The sequence below is a fragment of the Calidris pugnax genome, unplaced genomic scaffold (genome assembly GCF_001431845.1).
Source record: "Calidris pugnax isolate Ruff unplaced genomic scaffold, ASM143184v1 scaffold16, whole genome shotgun sequence".
Lineage (NCBI taxonomy): Eukaryota > Metazoa > Chordata > Aves > Charadriiformes > Scolopacidae > Calidris > Calidris pugnax.
The window spans coordinates 836,180-856,415 of record NW_015090847.1 but is presented as its reverse complement, the minus strand read 5'-3'; the positions used below and the strand labels follow the sequence as shown (position 1 = coordinate 856,415).

The 20,236-nt window shown below is 47.2% G+C and overlaps 1 protein-coding gene across 9 annotated transcripts in view; it reads right to left on the bottom strand.

Moving 5' to 3' along the window:
• EPHA5 (EPH receptor A5) overlaps positions 1-20,236 on the bottom strand; it is a 253,611-nt gene that overhangs the window by 103,889 nt on the left and 129,486 nt on the right. For 7 of the 9 annotated variants that reach the window (XM_014943100.1, XM_014943107.1, XM_014943103.1 and 4 more), the window contains exons 3-4: positions 14,974-15,129; positions 8,338-8,673 (exon numbers count right to left, since the gene is read on the bottom strand). The exons of 1 other annotated variant lie outside the window; for it this stretch is intronic. In XM_014943100.1, coding sequence (XP_014798586.1) covers positions 8,338-8,673; positions 14,974-15,129 — 492 coding nt within the window. The remainder of the gene's footprint in view (positions 1-8,337; positions 8,674-14,973; positions 15,130-20,236) is intronic. One more of the 9 variants, XM_014943105.1, reaches the window with a different exon arrangement.

Here is a 20,236-nt window from a genome sequence, read left to right as displayed (position 1 = left end):
TCCAGTTCCAACCCCCTGCCCAGGGCAGGGACACCTCCCACCAGACCAGGTTGCTCCAAGCCCCATCCAGCCTGGCCTTGAACCCCTCCAGGGATGGGGCAGCCACAGCTTCTCTGGGCAACCTCTTCCAGTGTCTCACCACCCTCACAGCAAAGAATTTCTTTCTGGTATCTCATCTAAATCTCCCCTCTTCCAATTTAAAACCCTTACCCCTTGCCCTGTCATGGACATGCTTTGAAGGAGACTAATTGCCTTATTATAAAGATATTTGTCTAATTGCCACTGGGGCATGGCAAAGCCTGCACCCTACTGCACGTCATCGGTTGAGTTTCAATTTAAAACCCTTACCCCTTGCCCTGTCATGGACATGCTTTGAAGGAGACTAATTGCCTTATTATAAAGATATTTGTCTAATTGCCACTGGTGTCTAATTGCCACTGGACCCTACTGCACGTCATCGGTTGAGTTTCACCACGAGAACTTCAGGGCCTTTCTCTCTCCCTTTTATAGGAGGAGGATGGATGGGGACGACTATTTCTTACTCTTTTTATTTTCATCTATAAATAAGACATTTTAATTTCGTGTCAAAATTGAAAGATCTGTCTGTAGACGTAGGAAAACGCTTTTTATTTCATCTTCTAATGTCCTCACATATATCAACAATGGGGTTGTCTTGCATACTTCAAGAATAAAAATGACCTCTAACTAAAAGTCATATTGTGATTTTGAGGATTTTTTTTCTTCACATCGCAAAGAACTCTCTCAATATTCAAGACTGTATTTCTAATACTCCAAGTATAACAAAAAGACTTATAACAAACTATGAAAAAGTAGCAATTACCGACTGGGGACTTATAAATAAAACTGTAAAACATTCAGCTGATCCATAATTCATTTGGTGGCAGACACCCAGCCATCTGGGCTGGGGTAAACCCACGGCTCTGGAGCAGGAAGGTGGATGAAGATTTTGCATTCAGAATAAATGCAGCCATCACAAAATAAAAAAAAAAAAAATATATGTATAAAAAATTCAAACAATAAACCCTTTGTGCAACGCTGGCTTTCAGGTTTTACTTTGTTCTGCCAGCATGTTTGCTTTTTAACTACCTATGATTGCATTCTCAGATTACGCCCGACCGTGCTTCAAAAATAAATAAAAATACTTTTTGAAGCTGATTATCAGCATTGGAATGGGCTGCCCAGAGAAGTGGTTGAGGCACCATCCCTGGAGGTGTTCAAAAGACAGGTTGATGTAGTGCTGGGAGGTCTGGTTTAGTGATGGTGTTGCTTTTTGGTTGTTGTGTAGGTGTTTATTTTTGGCAGAATTAGGTTGACGGTTGGACAAGATGATCTTAAAGTCCCTTCCAACCTAGAAGATTCTGTGATTCTGTGATATGCACAGGACTTCCCAAATGAAATTATTCTCTCTTCCTGCCTGAACCCTCAGTGGCAGCTCGAGACTCATTTTCACATCTCCCTGGACACGAAGGGTGTCCACAGCCAGTAGAAGGATCCGGCCACAAGGCACAACGATGCTGCCACACTGTACAGTGTAGGGTACACCCAGGTTTCAATAGAGACCATGGTCTTCGAGGCAGTTCCAGTTTACTTCTGCTTATTAAAATACCCCCCTCTTCACCCAGCACGGTATGGAAGACTACACTTTGCTTTTAAGAGTATATCGTTCTAGGTTAAACGCTGCGATATCTGTGTTAATGCACTGGAAGCTACTGCAGCATCTCTAAATGACAGAGCTTTCCAAATAAATGGGCGATCGCAAGCCTTAAACCCTCCATTTATGCCACTAATAGCCCCTCTCTGACCAACGTTGAGTCTAAAGCACGGCTTAAACTATCAGACGTACCAAATTCATACAGCATTGCCCGAAGCGGCTAAAGTTTTCTCGGAGTTCGTAACATGATTAAACAAATTCATGGGAGGAAAATCCATTAAGGGCTATAAAGCACAAAGAGGTTGTCCCCGGAGGTTGGAAGGAAGTGTGGGGATGTGTCTGCCTGGTGCTAATACCCTTGCTGGAGTATCCACCCCTGACCATTGCTGGAACGTGATGCAGCTCAGTGGATCACGTGCTGTTAGAATAGACATTTCGAGGCAAGCCCTGGCTGTGGAAAGGGTGTTTTTCAAAAATAAGTATCTGCTTAAGCTTTCGCAGGCCCTAGGTCAGCAGTTCTGGTTGGAAAGCAGAGCTGCAAAACCAGCCTTGCTTCTCGTGTGAGTCGCATGCAACACGCTGCATCTACTAGAGCACCCTCTTGGACCTTTTTCATTATTCCTAAAGAAAATAAACAAGCTGCCCCCCTCCCCAAGCCAAACCAAGAGACCCAAAAGTTGCAAGAATCATACCCTGAACCTTACAGGACTTGAACCTGTCTGTGCCCAAAGGCAACCTCTGAAAACAGGCTTCCCAGCACAGACATCTCCTCGCCTTGCTTTCTGATGTTGTCTTCCCAGAGTGCACAGAGCTGCACTCCATCGGTTTGAAGAGCACGCTGCTGCTGATGTAAGATTGCAACAAACTCTATGTTGCAGGTTTCCCTCTCTGAATGGCCCTTGGATGCTCTTCAAAGACTGGTACATCCCAAGTGCGAAGGAAAACACCTCCCTTGCTCCCCGACACTGCACAATTATAGAATCACAGAATGGTTAGAGTTGGAAGGGACCTTCAAGATCATCCAGTTCCAACCCCCCTGCCCTGGGCAGGGACACCTCCCACCAGACCAGGTTGCTCCAAGCCCCATCCAGCCTGGCCTTGAACCCCTCCAGGGATGGGGCAGCCACAGCTTCTCTGGGCAACCTCTTCCAGTGTCTCACCACCCTCACAGCAAAGAATTTCTTCCTCAAATCTCATCTCAATCTCCCCTCTTCCAATTTAAAGCCATTCCCCCTTGTCCTGTCCCTGCACTCCCTGACAAAGAGTCCCTCCCCAGCTCTCCTGTAGCCCCTTCAGATATTGGAAGGGGCTCTAAGGTCTCCCTGGAGCCTTCTCTTCTCCAGGCTGAACAACCCCAGCTCTCTCAGCCTGTCCTCATAGCAGAGGTGCTCCAGCCCTCTGAGCATCTTTGTGACCTCTCCGCTGGACCCGGACCAACAGATCCATGTCCTTCCTGTGTTGAGGACTCCAAAGCTGGACACAGAGCTCCAGGTGGGGTCTCACGAGCACAGAGCAGAGGGGTAGAACCATCTCCCTCAACCTGCTGGCCACACTTCTCCTGATGCAGCCCAGGATGGGGTTGGCTTTCTGGGCTGTGAGAGCCCATTGCTGGCTCATGTTGAGCTTCTCATCCACCAACACCCCCAAGTCCTTCTCCTCAGGGCTGCTCTCAACCCATTCTCCACCCAACCTGTATTTGTGCCTGGGATTACCACATCCCAGGTGCAGGACCCTGCACTTGGCTTGGCTGAACTTCATGAGGTTTGCACAGGCCCACCTCTCCAGCCTGACCAGGTCCCTCTGGATGGCATCCCTTCCCTCCAGCGTGTCAACCACGTCACCAAGCTTGGTGTCATCAGCAAACTTGCTGAGGGTGCACTCAATCCCACTGTCCATGTCTCCAATAGTGAATCCAACAATCAGAGTGAAGACCACGGCTTTCAGCACCCCTCCCTGCTCCAAGCCCTCTCCAGCTGCTCCAACTATCTAGTGGTTTTTTTGGGCCCAGCAAGCACCTAGTCATGCCTCCCAGGCAGCAGTACAGCTTGCCAGGTCCTGTTCTCCAGCACCTTCACTTAAACAGCCTTGCTGCACCACAGATTGCAACTCCTACCTCTGGCTTGGCATCGGGCATGAAGACTCCCTGAGGCACATCTGGATCCTTCCTCCCCTCCTCCCCAGAAAAGGCTCAAAAATATAACGCAGGTCCCAGAAGGGGACCGAACACCAGCTTCTGACTTTTCAAACAGAAAACAGGCAGGAGCCTTATCTTGAAACACACACAAAGAAGGTCTTTACATGTGATTCACAGTTTTGAAGGTCTTTAAGTGCAAAAAAGTCCGTGACACTTGTGATGCCAACAGGAGAACGGCCCCACTCACACCCCCCACCTCCAGGCCAGCTCCGTGCCTGGAGCCTGAAGCCATGCCCAGCATGGGAGAAGCTGGAAACAAAAAGCAAAAAAAAACCCCATTGCTTGGCTGTTTAGAATGGCTTAAAGTGAATACTCTTGGCAGGTTTTAAGCCTAGAAAGGTTTTAAATGTTGTGTCTTCCTGGTGTGCTCCTAGGATGACACAGCGGGCACGCAGGCAACCGTGAATCACCACCTATTATGAGACACACGTCTCTGACCAAGACGTCACGGTAGGTGCTTTCTGGATACAGGGCAGATAAGAAGAAGAAAGACCTCGAGGGAGATGCACATCTCTGTCTAGAGTGACAGCATTACTTAATCAACCAGCTTGGTGAAATCGCCGAGACAAAAAAAAAAAAAACCAACAAAAAACCCAAACGTTACACGGTTGTCACTTGAAAAGCAAACTTCAATATTAGCATCCCGTGCAGACTGCTCCCTGAAAACTGTCTAAGGAGGTGGCAAGTCAGTAAACTTGAGCAAAACCATGAAGAAGAAGAGGAAGAACTCAACCCTACCATTTCCACTGATGAATTATTCACTGGGCTCCCGTCCACGTGCACAAGGGCACGTGTTTTAACGTGCTGTGAGAGTGCATTACAGATGGCTCCTTGCCATCTGTGCCAGGAAGTCCCCTGGGCACGTATTTAGCAGCAATCCCTACAGGGGAGAGCTATGCTTTGGCCAACCCATATTCATAGGAAAGGAGTAAGGTCACAGAATCACAGAATCTTCTAGGTTGGAAGGGACCTCAAAGATCATCTTGTCCAACCATCAACCTAACTGACAAAAACCCCCACAACAAACAAGGAACATCATCACTAAACCAGACCTCCCAGCACTACATCAACCCGGCTTTTGAACACCTCCAGGGATGGGGCCTCAACCACCTCCCTGGGCAGCCCATTCCAATGGCTGAGAACCCTTTAGGGTTAGGTCCTCTGTTTGCCTGCAGCAGCTCTAGGGTAGTCACCACGGAGGCCACCTCCCCTGGCTTGTGGTGTTGCTCACCCCTTCTAGATACCTGTTTTCCAGCAGAAACCACCTGTAAAATCCCACAGAAACAACAGAGGTTTGGGAGTTGCAAGAAGGTGACGGGGGAACTAGTCTTGTACCCAGAGCCTAAGGCCACAGCATCTGAGGTGGACTGGTCCCACCTCAAGTACCATCAGGTCCCCAGGGAAGCACGCTGGGGTCACCAGGGAAGCACATTGGGGTCACCAGCTGAGATTAGCTGATCTGCCTCCTCTTCTGCAGAAAACATTACTGTTTCCTTCGCTTGTATTTCCAAATCTGATTTCAGAAGTTCAGGGGAAAATTACATCAGTCTGAAAATGCCAGACTGATTGCCGGTGCCAGTTCTTTTTCTCATTATTTCAAATGGGGGAGAGAGGAAGAGGGACAAATTATTTTGAAAAATAAGAAATGAGAAAACCACATTTTTTTTTTATCAGGAAGCCATCCCTTTGAGAGCCTAAACCAGAGGTAGCTGCTGCTGCTGCCAAAAGCTCCCATGCCCAGCACCCCACTGCCTGCACCTTCTCTGTGGTCCTGAAATCAGCGTGGGCTTTTTGGAAGGGACAAAAGCCAAACCAACAAAACAGACCTTGGCATTTCTCTGCAGTGCTGGGTTAGTGAATACCTGCCAGCAGGGCTCCAGCAGCCAGACCTAGCCCACAGCGTGCCATTTGGGGTTTTTTTGGGCATTTTTCTGCAGCCAGCAGTTCTTGTAGCAGGGTTTCTCCCGCTGCTACGGTTGGCTTTGTGTCACTGCCTTCAGTGACTCAACTTCATTACAGCAGCCTTCATGAAAATATAATCATACCATCAGAAAGACTTTGTGAGGGAAAGGCTGAGGCCCCGGAGCCACGTCTCTCGGTAGGAATTTCAGGGGAAAGATGAGTGGGTTGAGACTCTCTGAAGCCCCGTGTGCCCTGGCTGCTCTTATTTCAGAGAGGATGGCTGAAGGTGAGGCTTTTTCAGAGATATCCAGCATCTTTGGGCAAGGGACCACTCCCACCTGCACATCTCCTCTACTTGCCTCAAAGGACAAAAGAGGAAAAGTGAATTTTTCAGATGCACCTTAGGAAAACAGACGCCCACTTTGGAGGCTCGGCAGCCAGTCTGATCTCCAGAGTCCCCCTCTACTGCTGCTTTATTTCTGCCACAATTCAGGAATTCACAATTCCCCCAGAAAGCACATTGCAGGAGGCATGTTTGATGCTACAGTGCCAGCAAACCGGCCTGGTTCTCCTCAGGAATGTGTGGTGGGACCAGTCAAAAGAGACAACACAATGCAGTCACCACTTCTTGCTTTGGACAGAGGTTTGATTGAACCTCCTGCCAAGCCAAACACCAGAGCACCCAGATGCAATTTCAACACCACACAGTGAATTAAACACTCCCAGCTCCATCCATTAGTATCTCCCTTGATTGCAGCTCTACCCAGGTAAACAGTGAGACCCAACCAGAAGCTACACTCACTTGTCCTCAGCATGAGCACATTCGTCACAGCTCTACCAGATCCTGTAATGGACCTTTTATCAGAAGGATGGAGGTGATGAGGGGGGTTATCCTTGCCCTGATGCACAGGAAGGCAGCTACGTGGATAAATCCTGCTGCAACTGTGGGGAGTTTGGGACAAACCAGGACCGTTTCCTCACAGTTTGCACCCATCAGCAGTGTATCACCTCTTCTCCTGCAGCTACATTTACTGAGGTTCATGAGGGTTTAACTCCACACATCACAGAAAATCCAACGCCAGCAATTAAATACTAACGCAAACCCACTAACAGGAAAATAGACTTTTTTCCAAAATCAGAATTACTGGCAGCAGCCTTCACAACGGGAAGACAGTAAACAGCATGAGGACCATGACACCCAGTGATCTGCACTAAACTGGTGCCTTCAACAGGTGTCATACTGATGTTCCTCCAGAAGATCTCCTGCCACATCCATCACTAGCAACCCTGGCATCCCTTTATTTCCTCTCCTTGAGACATATCAGAACGATGTGTCCAACACTTTGACAATCCAGTCTAATTACCAGCACAGGTATCTGATGAAGCCTGATGCAACCACCTTCTCTCGCTGCTGGGCTGCCAAGCTCAGGTGTGGACACCTGGGTGGCAGGAATGAAATGCAGCCCTGCTCCAGTCAGCTTTTTTCTGCTCCACAGTGAGGATCCATCCATCTCCAGCAAGCTGCCAGGAGTGACTGCACCACCCCAAGGTTCCTCCTAAGCCCTGTCCATAAGGACAAGGCAAGGGGTGGCTCCTGTGATCTGGGAACACAGTCCTCGTGTTCCCAAATGCCACCAGCTCACACTCCTGGAAGGGCTCCACCAGTGGACAAGCACCAACTGGGGAGCCCTGAATGAAGTGGCAGGAAGGCAGCCAGGTCTGCAAAGGGAGAGACCCCAAACCACAGGAGCATGAGGGACAAGAGAAGGACAGAAAGGTCTCCAGGGCTTACAGAAGCCGTGTGACGTGCCTGATGTGGTGATGCACGTGGAAGGAGATGTAATGATGTTTTTGCCTCCCATCACACCTCCAAATGACAGGGGACAACGGCAACTCCCTGGTTGCATCCCAGGTGACAGCTCTTTTCAATTGCTGCACAAAGGAAAGGGAAACAGACCTGAGCCCTGGACAAAATAACAAAGCAGTCTAAATGATCTCTGCCTGTAGAGTGCAAAACCAAGAAGGACACAGTATGCAGTGACACCTCAGCCCTACCTTGCTGGAGAAGCAGTGACAAGGTACCATATTTCACCAGCCTGAGTCCAGTCGCTTTAGCATCACAGCATCACAGGTATTAAATTTCCTAAAGTCACTCAAAACAATTCTCCTAGGGTAAACTGTTTGCAAAGTTAGGATGTTTTAACCACTGGCATTTGGAATCGAAACGAACTCCTAAAAATTCTCCTTTCCCAACAGCAGAGGCAACTCTTTTCTTTCTGGTTGAGTGGGTGGATACACCAAAACGCAAAGAAGCAGAGGGATTTCTGAGCTGCTTAGTGTAAAAGGAAAAAGCCACAAAACCTATAAAATTATGTCCTGCTGGAAGGAAACATGTTGAAGACTGCAGTAATTATAACCTATGAGACATAACCACCACCCCACCAACCCCATATCTGAAGAGGCCAAAGTCCAGCCTTCCATGCTGGGGACTTGCACCCATTTCGAAGGGAGGTCCGCGACTGCCTTGGACACCCACCCCAGACATTCCCCAGGTTGAAGATCCACTTACCTGCCTGGTTTGTGGTTACATTTACAGACACAAACTGCCGGGCTCCGGGGTTCTGGTCGGACACTCCGTTCACTGCCTCAATTTCAAAGGTATAGTTTGTATGAGCAAGCAGATCCACCATCATGACAGAGGTGTTTTTCAGGCCGGTTTGCTGGGGGAGGTACCTGACATGACCACCACACGCCTCACACAGACCCGAGGGTGAGCTGCACTTCTTGCATGCAATATAATAAGACACATCTTTCCTTCCACCAGTATCAGCGGGGGGAATCCATTCCAGAAAGACACTAGTCTCGTTAACATTTGAGATGGCACTCCGAGGAGCAGAGGGGGGTCCTGGTTTGTAAAGTGAGAAAAACACATGGTAAAAACAGTATTATCAGTCGTCCTGCTTCTCTACTACTTTCTAGGCTGAAAAAGAAGATGCCCCGTTGCTCACGTGCCAAAAAATACAGGGGGATCATTTGCAGCAGCACCTGAAGAACAGGGAAAATGGGGGTTTGTTCTGAAGAGCTCCCACCTCACCTCAAGAGGTCTGTGTTGGGATGTAGACACCCACACGGGAGGACAGGACACAGGGATGGCTTAAACCCAAGAGGAGGAGCACTTTATGCCAGGGCATTGCCTCTGGTGCTCTCCTTGCTCTTCTTGTGAAGGGCACAGCAGATCTTTGCTCTGCTCAAGTCATTTTCAGCTTCACCAGGGGCAAGATTCTCCCTCCTCGCCCCACTGCCCCTATGTTAGTAGCCCTAGGTTCTGAAAAAAAGACACACACTGGGGTGTTGACGCCACAAAGGTACTCAAGATGCCAAATCTCTCCTGTGCATGCACCCACCTCTCCCCATCAGCTATTTGGCAACAGCAAAACCCAAGCTTGGGCATCCAAATCACACCTCCGCGATGGCTGGTGAGGGTTGGCCAAAGCAGATGGTGATCTACACGGGCCACTGGAAACACAACTACTCAACCTCAGCCTTCTCGGTCCCTGCCAAGCTCTAGCAGGGTTGGTTAGCCACACCAACCAACCAACCAAGCCAAGCCCCCCTACTCAGGATGCCAGCACGGTGCTGGCAAGGCTACCGAGGAAGAACATCTGCTCCAGAGGTACCCAAGCTCCTGCAAATGGTGAGCTCCAACCTGCTGGGAAAGGCCATGCCCGGGCAGGCAAAGCCCATCTGGAGACACCTTCAAAACTGCTCACTTGCAGAAGGTTTTTGTTTTTAACAGACTTGGGTGGTGGATGGAGGGCCAGCTGCACCTACCCCCTGAAGACAATGTGAAAGGACAAGCAGGGATCTCAGGCAGGAGATCCACACGTTGCGTGCTCAGGGATGCATCAGGAAGAAAGGGGAAATTTAATCAAAGCAAGCCAGGGTGGATTTTAATTGTGGCACCAGCAGAAGCTATACAGCAAAGACTGTGATTTCTCCAAGGGAGGCAGAGGAGGGAAGGCAACGCATCCCCTTTGGTTTGAAAGAAGCTGCCAAAACTCATGAGCAGTTCCTTGAAAAGAGCCCAGCAAATACCTTCACCAGGTAGAAATGCATAGGGATTTAACACCCTGTCTTGGGCTGCCACCTTCTCGTTTTGTTGTGATAATTAAACCCATTTTGTTATCTAAAACAGGCGGCGTGGCAAAAATAAAATTACCTCATAAACCAGAAGCATTTTCCTCTATCTGTCCCCTTTTTAAGTCTATAAAATTGATAACGCTGATAAAACGCTGTCGTGATTTCAACTCAAAGCTTTTTTGGCAGGGAGGGGAAAAGCAGTTGAGGACTGCTTTTAATTAGTTTAAATTAGTTTAGAAAACGGCCGATCAGCTCCGTTTCGTTCTGCGATCACTTCAGATCACCCCAAACTGGGAGCAAGCCTACGAGCAGGGACCCTGTGCTATTTAGCAAATGACAGCCCAAGTACAGGACTGTTTTCTGCACTGTCATACTCCTACTGATATAATGGAAACTATGAAATTCATCACTGGAGCTGTGTCTGTGGAGTTATTGCCCTCAAGGGTTGTTTTTTTTTTATATGTTTTCTTAACCGGTGAAATTGCCCTATTTTTCCTTCGACTGGATGAATGCCCTTTTACTGCTACCAGTACTGTAGGTAAAAATAAAGAACTCAGGCATAAGAAACACTTACTGGACAATGTGTCTTTAACAGAGGATAAATTATTACTTTTGTAAAGTCACCAGAGGCTTTTACTTGCTTTGTACAGGAGAGTCAGCTGCTCTTCTTGAAGGTTTAAAAACATCAACTTCAGTGGAAGTGCTTTGAAGCTAGTGGGACTTCATAACCTATAAAATTAGCATTCTCACAGGGGCTCAGGGAAAGGTCTTTAGTAGTCTGCAGGTATCTAACAAGACCTACTTGAAGAATGCTGAAACCACACTTGGGTAAAACTTTGATAAATCACAGCTGGGAGAACAAAACGGTGCTTTACCTTCAGAAGAGGGGGGGCCTAGGTCTGCTAAGAAGGTCTGTTTTAATTCCCAACCTCCTTTTGTCAAGGACAAAGATATCAGTTTACTGATTTTATCTTTTTTTTGTTGGGTTTTTTTTTTTTCAATTGGCTACTTTATCCCTTAAACAGGTAATATTCACCCCTGCTGCCCCACAATTTACTGACCAGAGGCAAATGCTTTCTGAAGACAAAGATAGTGGTATTTTTCTTGATGGACAGCAAACCTGTTGTTTGCTGATGCACGTATTTTAAAAAATATAAGCTGGGAGAGAAATGACACTTGAGATACAAATCCATATATGCACACACTCAAAGTTAACTGTAAACCTTTTGTGAGCAGACTATTACACTAAACACTATAAAATCTTCAGTTTATCCCATGTGTTACACTATTTAAAATATTTCCCCCATATGCTCTAAACAGCAATGGGGTTACTTGTCAGAGATAGGAGGGGTAAAAAAATAAAGGGTGTAACTATGTTTTCAATTTAAAGAGATGTTGTGCAAGGAACTGCAACCAGGATTACTTAGTTAAGATGAAATAAAGTGCAATTACTTCCTGGAAGATACATAATAATAAGAGAATTCTCAAAAGCCCATCAGGACCAAACATATTATTTTATTTTTTTTTTTGTCTGTGGGCAATAATTATTTCAGACGGCATCACAGCGCTATTAATTGCAAGATTACCAATCGTTATTTATGAAAGTTCTAAAACATGCTTGAGGAACTGGAAAAATTAAATAAAAATGTACTCCTCTTCCACTGTACTTATCTGAGCAGCTGACAGTGATGTAGCAGTTGCTTTCTTTAGTGATGCTGGTGCTGGTGAGCAGACTCATGCAGCTTGGGACTGAAAAGTATTCACTTTAAATTAGGAAAATGTGATTTTATAGCTATACCGACCTGCAAGGGGACTTTGCTGGTATAGAACTGAAAATGCACATTGATGTATTCTCTAAAATTAACTAGATTTCAAGTTGAGGAAATCCTATGAATATTATTAACTTCTGCAGCAATAAATAATAAAAATATACCCCAAACTTGCAGTATTTTCCTACCAGTCATGACTCAAGTCTGTCTCGCTTGTGTTTCGGTTCACGAATGAGGTGTTCCCTTCCAGATGTAATTGGACTGGTTTAAAATGTTAGTGTTGCTACCTACTCTTTACTGTCCCTGCCAAAATTTACTACCCCTAGAGCTGAGCTAGGGTAGGTAGCACGAGGGCCCTCCTCGTCACCTTCAGCACAAATATAGCTGGATTAGGAGAAAAATCCCAAGAAAGGATGCTGAGGGCAAGCAAAGATGACTGAAGCACGTGGAGAAGGGATTTCTTTTGGGATAGTAAGAGGGAACACCAGCAGAGATGCTGCAACACCCTCAACACCCTCAACTGCTACTCTGGAGTTTGCAGGAGGCAAGAGAAGCTTGAGCAGTGCCTTGGTCAGGATTAAACCCCTCATCTGCCCCAAAAGCACTTGGTACCCCCACACCAAGCCATATCCTAATGCAGCTTCAGGCACTGAACTTGCTTTTTTATAGCAAATTTTTCAAAGACCCTGAAACCAAACCACCCAAACGTTAAAAACCCCAAACAAACTTAAAAAAACCCCAACAATAACAAATAAAACATAAAACCCCCAAACAAACATAAAACTAAAATCCTACGCCATTTGCAGAATAAAAAATTACAGCCTTTTCCTACAGAACTCAAACTGCACCAGAAACCTGGGGGAGATAGGCACTCAAATTTCGTTTCTTTTTTAACTCGAGCTGGTCACCAACCTTGCTTGTGCCCCTCTGAAAATCCTGCCCTACACTCAGGTCCCAAGCATCCATATACCTCTTCCTCAGGGATGGCAGCTCTTTCCCTGTGCTAATTCACCAGCAGGATGGACTGGATAGAGGGTAACGCTCCATCCTGAGAAGGGACAGAGAGAGACACCACGTGCCCCTCTGAAAATCCTGCCCTACACTCAGGTCCCAAGCATCCATATACCTCTTCCTCAGGGATGGCAGCTCTTTCCCTGTGCTAATTCACCAGCAGGATGGACAGGATGGGTAACCCGGCTCGATGAGGCCCTGGGCAACCTGGTCTAGTTGGGGGTGTCCCTGCTGACTGCGGGGGGGTCGGACTAGATGGCCTTTGGAGGTCCCTTCCAGCCTGGGCAATTCTATGATTCTGTGATGACACCAGCACAACTCTGTATTAATCCCTGGCTTTGGTTCTGCCTGCACAGAAAAGCCAAACTGATGTGCATTTCCAGAGCTCAGAATCATAGAATCATTGAGGTTGGAAAAGACCCTTGGGATCATCGAGTCCAACCATCTACCCTACTCTACGAAGTCCTCCCCTACACCATGTCCCTCAGTACCCCATCTAAACGTCCCTTAAACACATCCAGGGATGGTGACTCAACCACCTCCCTGGGCAGCCTGTTCCAGTCTCTGACCACTCTTGCTGTGAAAAATTCTTTCCTAATGTTCAGTCTAAACCTACCCGTAGGAGCTTGAAGCCGTTCCCTCTCGTTCTATTGTTAATTACCTGTGAGAAGAGACCAGCACCAACCTCTCTACAGTGTCCTTTCAAGTAGTTGTAGAGGGTGATGAGGTCTCCCCTCAGCCTCCTCTTCCTCATACTAAACAGCCCCAGCTCCTTCAGCTGCTCTTCATATGATTTGTCTTCTAGGCCCTTCACTAGTTTCATTGTCCTCCTCTCCCTTCCCGTTTCCCAACATCAGGCTAGATGTCATCATCTCTCATTCCTCTACATTTTTTAAGTCAAGCCAAGGGGCAAAATGGCCATCAAGAAGCCCTGCTATCAAAGTTCTTCGTGCTGTAACCCACCCTAGCTACTGCTCCAAAATGCACCAGCATGTCTATTTAACAAAACTGAGAAGTGCTTGCACGACTCGCTCCCCGAAGACCACTCTGATCCTACAGCACCAGCCACCCTGCCTGAGGCTGTCTTCTCCTTCCCTGCAGCACACCTTCCAACAGCCACGTGCATCACGCTCCAGGTGGCTGCTGAGAAGCCAACGTGGAGTTCAAGGCCCCCCAATTTCTACTCAGATTCCCTCCTGCGGGCAAGCAGAGACCTGCCCAGGGCCATCTCCTTTGCGAAAGCATCTCTCCAACAGGAACGGCCTTTTTCTGGCTCTTTTTGAAGTGCAAAGGTGGGATGCCAGGAAGGGCATCTTTATTCACCGGGATGAAGGCACAAAAAAGGCAGTAACCCCCCGGATGCCAGGAAGCAGTATGGAAGTCAGACCCACAAACCTACTTTTTCCTCCACCGCTTCGGTTCCTCGGAAGCTCTACCTGCTCCTCCCCCAAGCAGTTCATTCAACTCACTTCAGTCCTTTTTTTTAAACCCCTTTTGCCCTGCAAAAATGGCGTTTGGAGAGTGACAGACCCAGCTCAGCAAAAACCCCGGGTCTGTTCTACCCTCAGCCCTGAGTACCTGGAACATAAACCCAACGAGGAACTTTGAAGGTGGAGCCGACAGGAGAGCTCCCACTTGGCAGGAAAAGGGCAAAAATTAGCCATTCTGGTTCCACTGACTCCACTTTGGGCTCCCAATCCCCCCCCAGTTTGCTCGATGTGCTACCTTCCCCCTACACCTAGGGGATGGGACTCCCCGTTTTTGCCGCAGGTTTGGAGAAGCAGTTTCCACTGCAGAGTTGGGAGGTTATCCTGAAAAAAGAACCATCTCTGGGTGGCTCGGAAAGAAAGGGCTCTCTCCTCACTCATTTACTCAAAATGAGCTACGAGATGATCCTCAGATGGTGCCAAGACCTTGTAAACCCTGTCCCTGCCTAAGGGCTGCCAGGAGCTTCTCCCTCTGCGCCGGTACCCACGCAGGCAGCGATGTGGGTGCCCAAAGGCCAAGCTGCTGGCTGAGTCCACCCAGGAGAGGACAGCGAGGAGACAGGAGCATCCCTTCCTTACAAAAAAACCTTTCCTGGTTTCGTTACCAAAAAACCACCCCTTGGTTCCACGTCGTGTAACTTAGGGGTGGAGCGGCCAAAGCCGGCGCCATTACAAGTGTGTCAGGGCTAGCTACAGCCTCCAGGCTGGAAAAGCACATTAATTAGGATCATAATTTCTAGTCACAGTTACAGGAACAGCTCGAAAGGATTAAAAAGAACCCTAGAGGCACGTGCTTACTTGTACAGGCCATTGTAGGTGGGTCTGATTCCTTCCTAAAATAGTGTTCTTCACACAGGCAAGATGTGGATGCTTCATCAAGCGTGTAGCTGTGAGGGGGACATTTGCTGCAGGATGGACTGTGGGGTGAAGCTTTGAAGAACCCAGGTCTGCATACTGTGAAAAGAAGAACCACAGGCTAAGCTCTCCCATCATCAAATCAGTCTCTCAACATTTCCTTTTTTTTTTAAAAAAAAAAAAAAACCCAACATCTCTTCAGCTAGAAAACAGACAAACACTCATGAGCTATTTGGTTTTCTCTATTTTAAAACAATCTATGCCACTAACAGACAGTGCATACTTAAATATCTGCATGAAAACAGAATGAGAAGCTGCTGATATTTTTTTTTCCCTAGCATCTGCCTTCACTGGGTATTTATTTTCCTTTTTGAATGCATTAGAGGTAACATCTTTTGGGCTCTGCTTTAGAAAACACGATTGTGTTTGTGGGTTGTTTTTTTTTGTTTTTTTTTTTTCATTCAGTCTTAGAAAAACAGGTAAAATACATTTCAGGGCTTAAGTTTAAGATGTTCTACACCCGGAATTAAATGTCTCAGCAAACAAACAGCACCACGGCGGTGGAGGGGATCTCAAGATTGACAGCTTTAAGACATTGTGATAAGGCTACTTCCCTAGGGGTCTTTTCCCCTGCAAACCTGTGATGAATTTTAAAGTGCTCCACAGAAGACAGACTGCTCTGGGTATAGTCTGAACGAGGCATGCTTGCCATACAAGATATTCCTTCTGGCTCCAATATATATGCACGACGAGACTTGATACAAGAGGTATTTTTGTTCTCACAAATGTAATATACGGCTAAGGGTAGCTTTGGATTTTTTTTTTTCTTCTTTTTAAAAATAATTTGAAGTGAATACAGTAATAGCTTGTCAACCAGCCTCCTGAAACTGCTCTTTCACCTAAGCAAAGCACTCTGCACTTCACCTGCTTGTGCAAACTCAGCCAGGAGCTACCACTTTGTGTGTATCCACCCCAGCTTTAGGAAAAACCAGTTGGCCATGTAATCCTACTGCAACACGTAAAATTACAAAATCTGTTAGCAAAAGGAGGAAAACTTGATTTTCTGTTTGTCTCAAAAAGCAGAGAAATAGAGACATTGTAAAGAAGCTCCAAAAGGCTGTTGAGGCTGTTGCTTTTTTTTTTTTTCCTTTAGAGATGCTCTAAAATAATTCTGCCCAACGCGATATCGATGATGCACAAGCCTGCTATCAGGCTTACAGAAGTTACCTGGAATTCCCAAAGTCTTTCCATCCGCGTTCAAACTTCCCCAGTTGTAATTAGCTGGCAAAGCAAACGAGCTCACAGCAAAAGCATTAATATCACCCCACCGGAGATGTCCAGACAACCACAGCACGAAGGTCATGTGCTAAAATTCAGCCAGTGATGACAGAATTCATCTTCACCGTAGATGAAGTCTAGCTTTTTAGATCCCTTTTCCTCTGATGGACCAACTGGGACAACTGCCTCTAGAGCTGGCTCTACGTCCTGCAGTACCAGAGAAACTCTCTCAACTTTTACATCACTACCTATTTTACCAAAGGTGAGACACTTGCACATCAACTCCTAACTCCTAGAGCCAACCATGTAAGTCTTTGCTGATGAACATCACAGAATCACAGAATCACAGAATCTTAGTGGTTGGAAGGAACCTCTGAGATCATCGAGTCCAACCACAAAAAAAAAAAAAAAAAACCAAACCAAAAAACCCCAAACAAATACAAAACACACCACACCAAACGCCCACCAAAAACACCGCACCCACCAACTAACCCCCACACTCAACACCTCGCCATAAACCAATAACCTTGGGCAGTAGAGCATGCCCTGAAGAGCCATGTCTACACGTTTCTTAAATACCTCCAGGGATGGTGACTCCACCACCTCCCTGGGCAGGCCCTTCCAGGGCCTCACCACCCTCTCAGCAAAGTCATTCTTCCTCACATCTCATCTAAACCTCCCCTGCCCCAACTTCAGACCGTTTCCTCTGGTCTTGTCGTTCGTCCTTTGGGAGAAGAGGCCAACCCCTGCCTCTCTACACCCTCCTTTCAGGTAGTTGTAGAGGGCAAGGAGGTCTCCCCTCAGCCTCCTCTTCTAAACATGCCTAGTTCCCTCAGCCTCTCCTCACAGGACTTGTTCTCCAGACCCCTCACCAGCTTGGTGGCTCTCCTCTGGACACACTCCAGCACTTCACTCATGCCTCTCCTCTGGACACGCTCCAGCACTTCACTCATGTGTCAAAAGGGATGTGATACAGGAACATCCAACAGACCTCCCCCAGGCCCCACCTTCAGTCTTGTCTGGACCACAAAGCTCTCACAGCAAGTGCCTGCAGCCCTGCAGTTCCCAAGGCCACCATGGGCTTCCAGACCTCCACCATGCACCTGCAGCCTCTCCATCTGACTTTAGGGGATGCTGATATCTCCAAACTGGGCATCCTCGCTCATCTTTAACCAGCTCCTTTTTCTTCCCACAAGACAAGCAGAGGACAACTAGTAAGATGGGAGGGATTACCAGGTTTTAAAATCCCAATTTCCCAAATTGCTCATCCCCCAACTACTGCTCCATATCTAGGCTGTGAGCTCTGCAGGACGCAGTTCAACTGCTTCGTGTCCACACACCAGGACCGGTGAACACACCTAGGGCTGAATTTGTTTTTCATGGCTCTTAGCAGACTTACCACGAGTTGCCCTCCTGCTTTATGGCACGTTCCTCGGCTTCTAGCCCGGAATTAAGTTCTTTAATTTCCTTCACAGCTACCTTCAAATGCTGCCCTGCCTACAGCAAGGACTTGTTCCGCAATCTCTGGAGAGTCTTCTGGGAGAGGAGACCACCAAACGGTTCCTCTCCAGCCTACAATTTGTATTTCAAAGCCAAATCAAACTCACTTGCACACGCAGACAATAGGGATGGGGAAATGAAAGCACAAAAACGCGCACCATATAACGAGGGCAGCCCACGTCTAGTGTGTACTCGATGTAATTAGCCTTCAAAAAAGGACTTGAATTTATCTCATTATGTCCCATCAAGACAGACAGAAAATCATTACGGCACAAGAGTTTACCGTGCCTCTCTTTTGTGCAAAGTAGCAAATGCAAAATAAGTCAGTTTTCCTTGACAGATTTTCAACGAGGCGCAGCTTGTTAATGACGGTATGATACCTAGCTCAGCTCAAAGGGAGTCTTTGCTTTTTCAAGAATAAGTACGGAGCCAACAGATGTACAGTGCCAATAACCCGTGTGTTAACAAGGGACGTGAAATAGCAGTGAACTGGACCAATTTTTGTATAATCTGCAGTCTCCCCCGGGTCGGGCAAGTCCCCTCTCTATCCAGAAGGTGTAAGGAGGAACATTAAATGACACTGAAGATTTCAACGTGACTCCTCATGACAAAGAGCCAGCAGAAGATGCTCTGGAGAGTAGAGAGGGGGATTGGCAGGGTTCTCCCAGCACGGCCTTCCAGCCAGCAGCTTGGGGACCACTCCTAATGGAAACCACACTTGCACTATCAAGCTCAGGAGCCGAAGCAGCTGTAGCTACACAAGTGTTTCCCTACACTTGCTTTGTCCCCGACACAAAAGGAGAGGACCACCGCTAGAGCTGCTGAGATGGTTCAAGCAACAATCCTCCACTAAACAGGGATGCTGGGATGAGATGGATGCTGTTAGATGACCCAGGAACATCTTATGTCTCCACACTGCAGAGCAGGTATCACGCCAGCCAGAGTGAAATAGCAGTGAACTGGACCAATTTTTGGTCACATTTCAGTCTCCCCCGGGTCGGGCAAGTCCCCTCTCTATCCAGAAGGTGTAAGGAGGAACATTAAATGACACTGAAGATTTCAACGTGACTCCTCATGACAAAGAGCCAGCAGAAGATGCTCTGGAGAGTAGAGAGGGGGATTGGCAGGGTTCTCCCAGCACGGCCTTCCAGCCAGCAGCTTGGGGACCACTCCTAATGGAAACCACACTTGCACTATCAAGCTCAGGAGCCGAAGCAGCTGTAGCTACACAAGTGTTTCCCTACACTTGCTTTGTCCCCGACACAAAAGGAGAGGACCACCGCTAGAGCTGCTGAGATGGTTCAAGCAACAATCCTCCACTAAACAGGGATGCTGGGATGAGATGGATGCTGTTAGATGACCCAGGAACATCTTATGTCTCCACACTGCAGAGCAGGTATCACGCCAGCCAGATGGGCACAGTCTCCGCTGAGCTCAACAGCCAAAAGCAGGGGCTGGTACCACGTCCTTTATCTGCCGTTGATGGCAACATCTCAAGTATTTTGGAAATTGGATTCAGAGCAGAACAGGGCCACCAGTAGCTTACCTTGCTCTTTATCCACCATTCCTCTTCTCAGAGTCAACCTTACAATCTCTCCGTGTAATATCCATGGCTTTATTTAAAACTACATGGGTGTCTAGGGGTTAATTTCTAATTAAATCTTATTTTAGTCTTCTTACCTATTTTTGTCTCAGTGTTTCTAATTCTTCTGAAATGATACATAGAACTGGCACAGCACAGTCCTGCCTGTAATGGTACTCTCTCTCTTTTCAAGGGGGTGGGAAAAGAAGGAGAAATAACATGAGCCTAAAGCTCCACGCAATCTGCTGCAAGCCAGCTGAAAAGGAATGAAATGAAGTTTTAAGTTGTTGATGGATCTGCTTCTTTCTTCCTAATATTAAAACTGATAACTCCTTAACTGATTAACAGCCAGCGATGTGTGAAAATAGTCTTTAAATGAAATTGGTTGCTAGAAAAAAAAAAAAAAAAAAGAATTGAGAGCATTTTTAGACACAACAAATATGCCATAAAGAACCTGCTGGTGTTAGGTACAAGCGGGATGTGTTTCTGTTAGTAGCACATCCATTATCAGCAAATTAATTTCACTCTTTTTTATTTTTAGTAGCAACCACGACATGTTGCAGGCGCGGAGCATTAGCATCCGTGCAGCCTCTTGCCTGCACGGTTCAGGATGGGCCAGAGAGAGGTGGCTGCAATGAAGGACAGTGGCAAGAGCATCTCGGGACAGCAAGGATGTGAGATGATCCCTTAAACCAGCAGCAATCACATTAGAAACTGGCTTCATACCTTGCAGACAGGGGCCCACCAGAGCCACGCTGACAGAAATCACAGATCACAGAATCTTAGTGGTTGGAAGGGACCTCTGAGATCATCGAGTCCAACCACAAAAAAAAAAAAAAAAAAAAA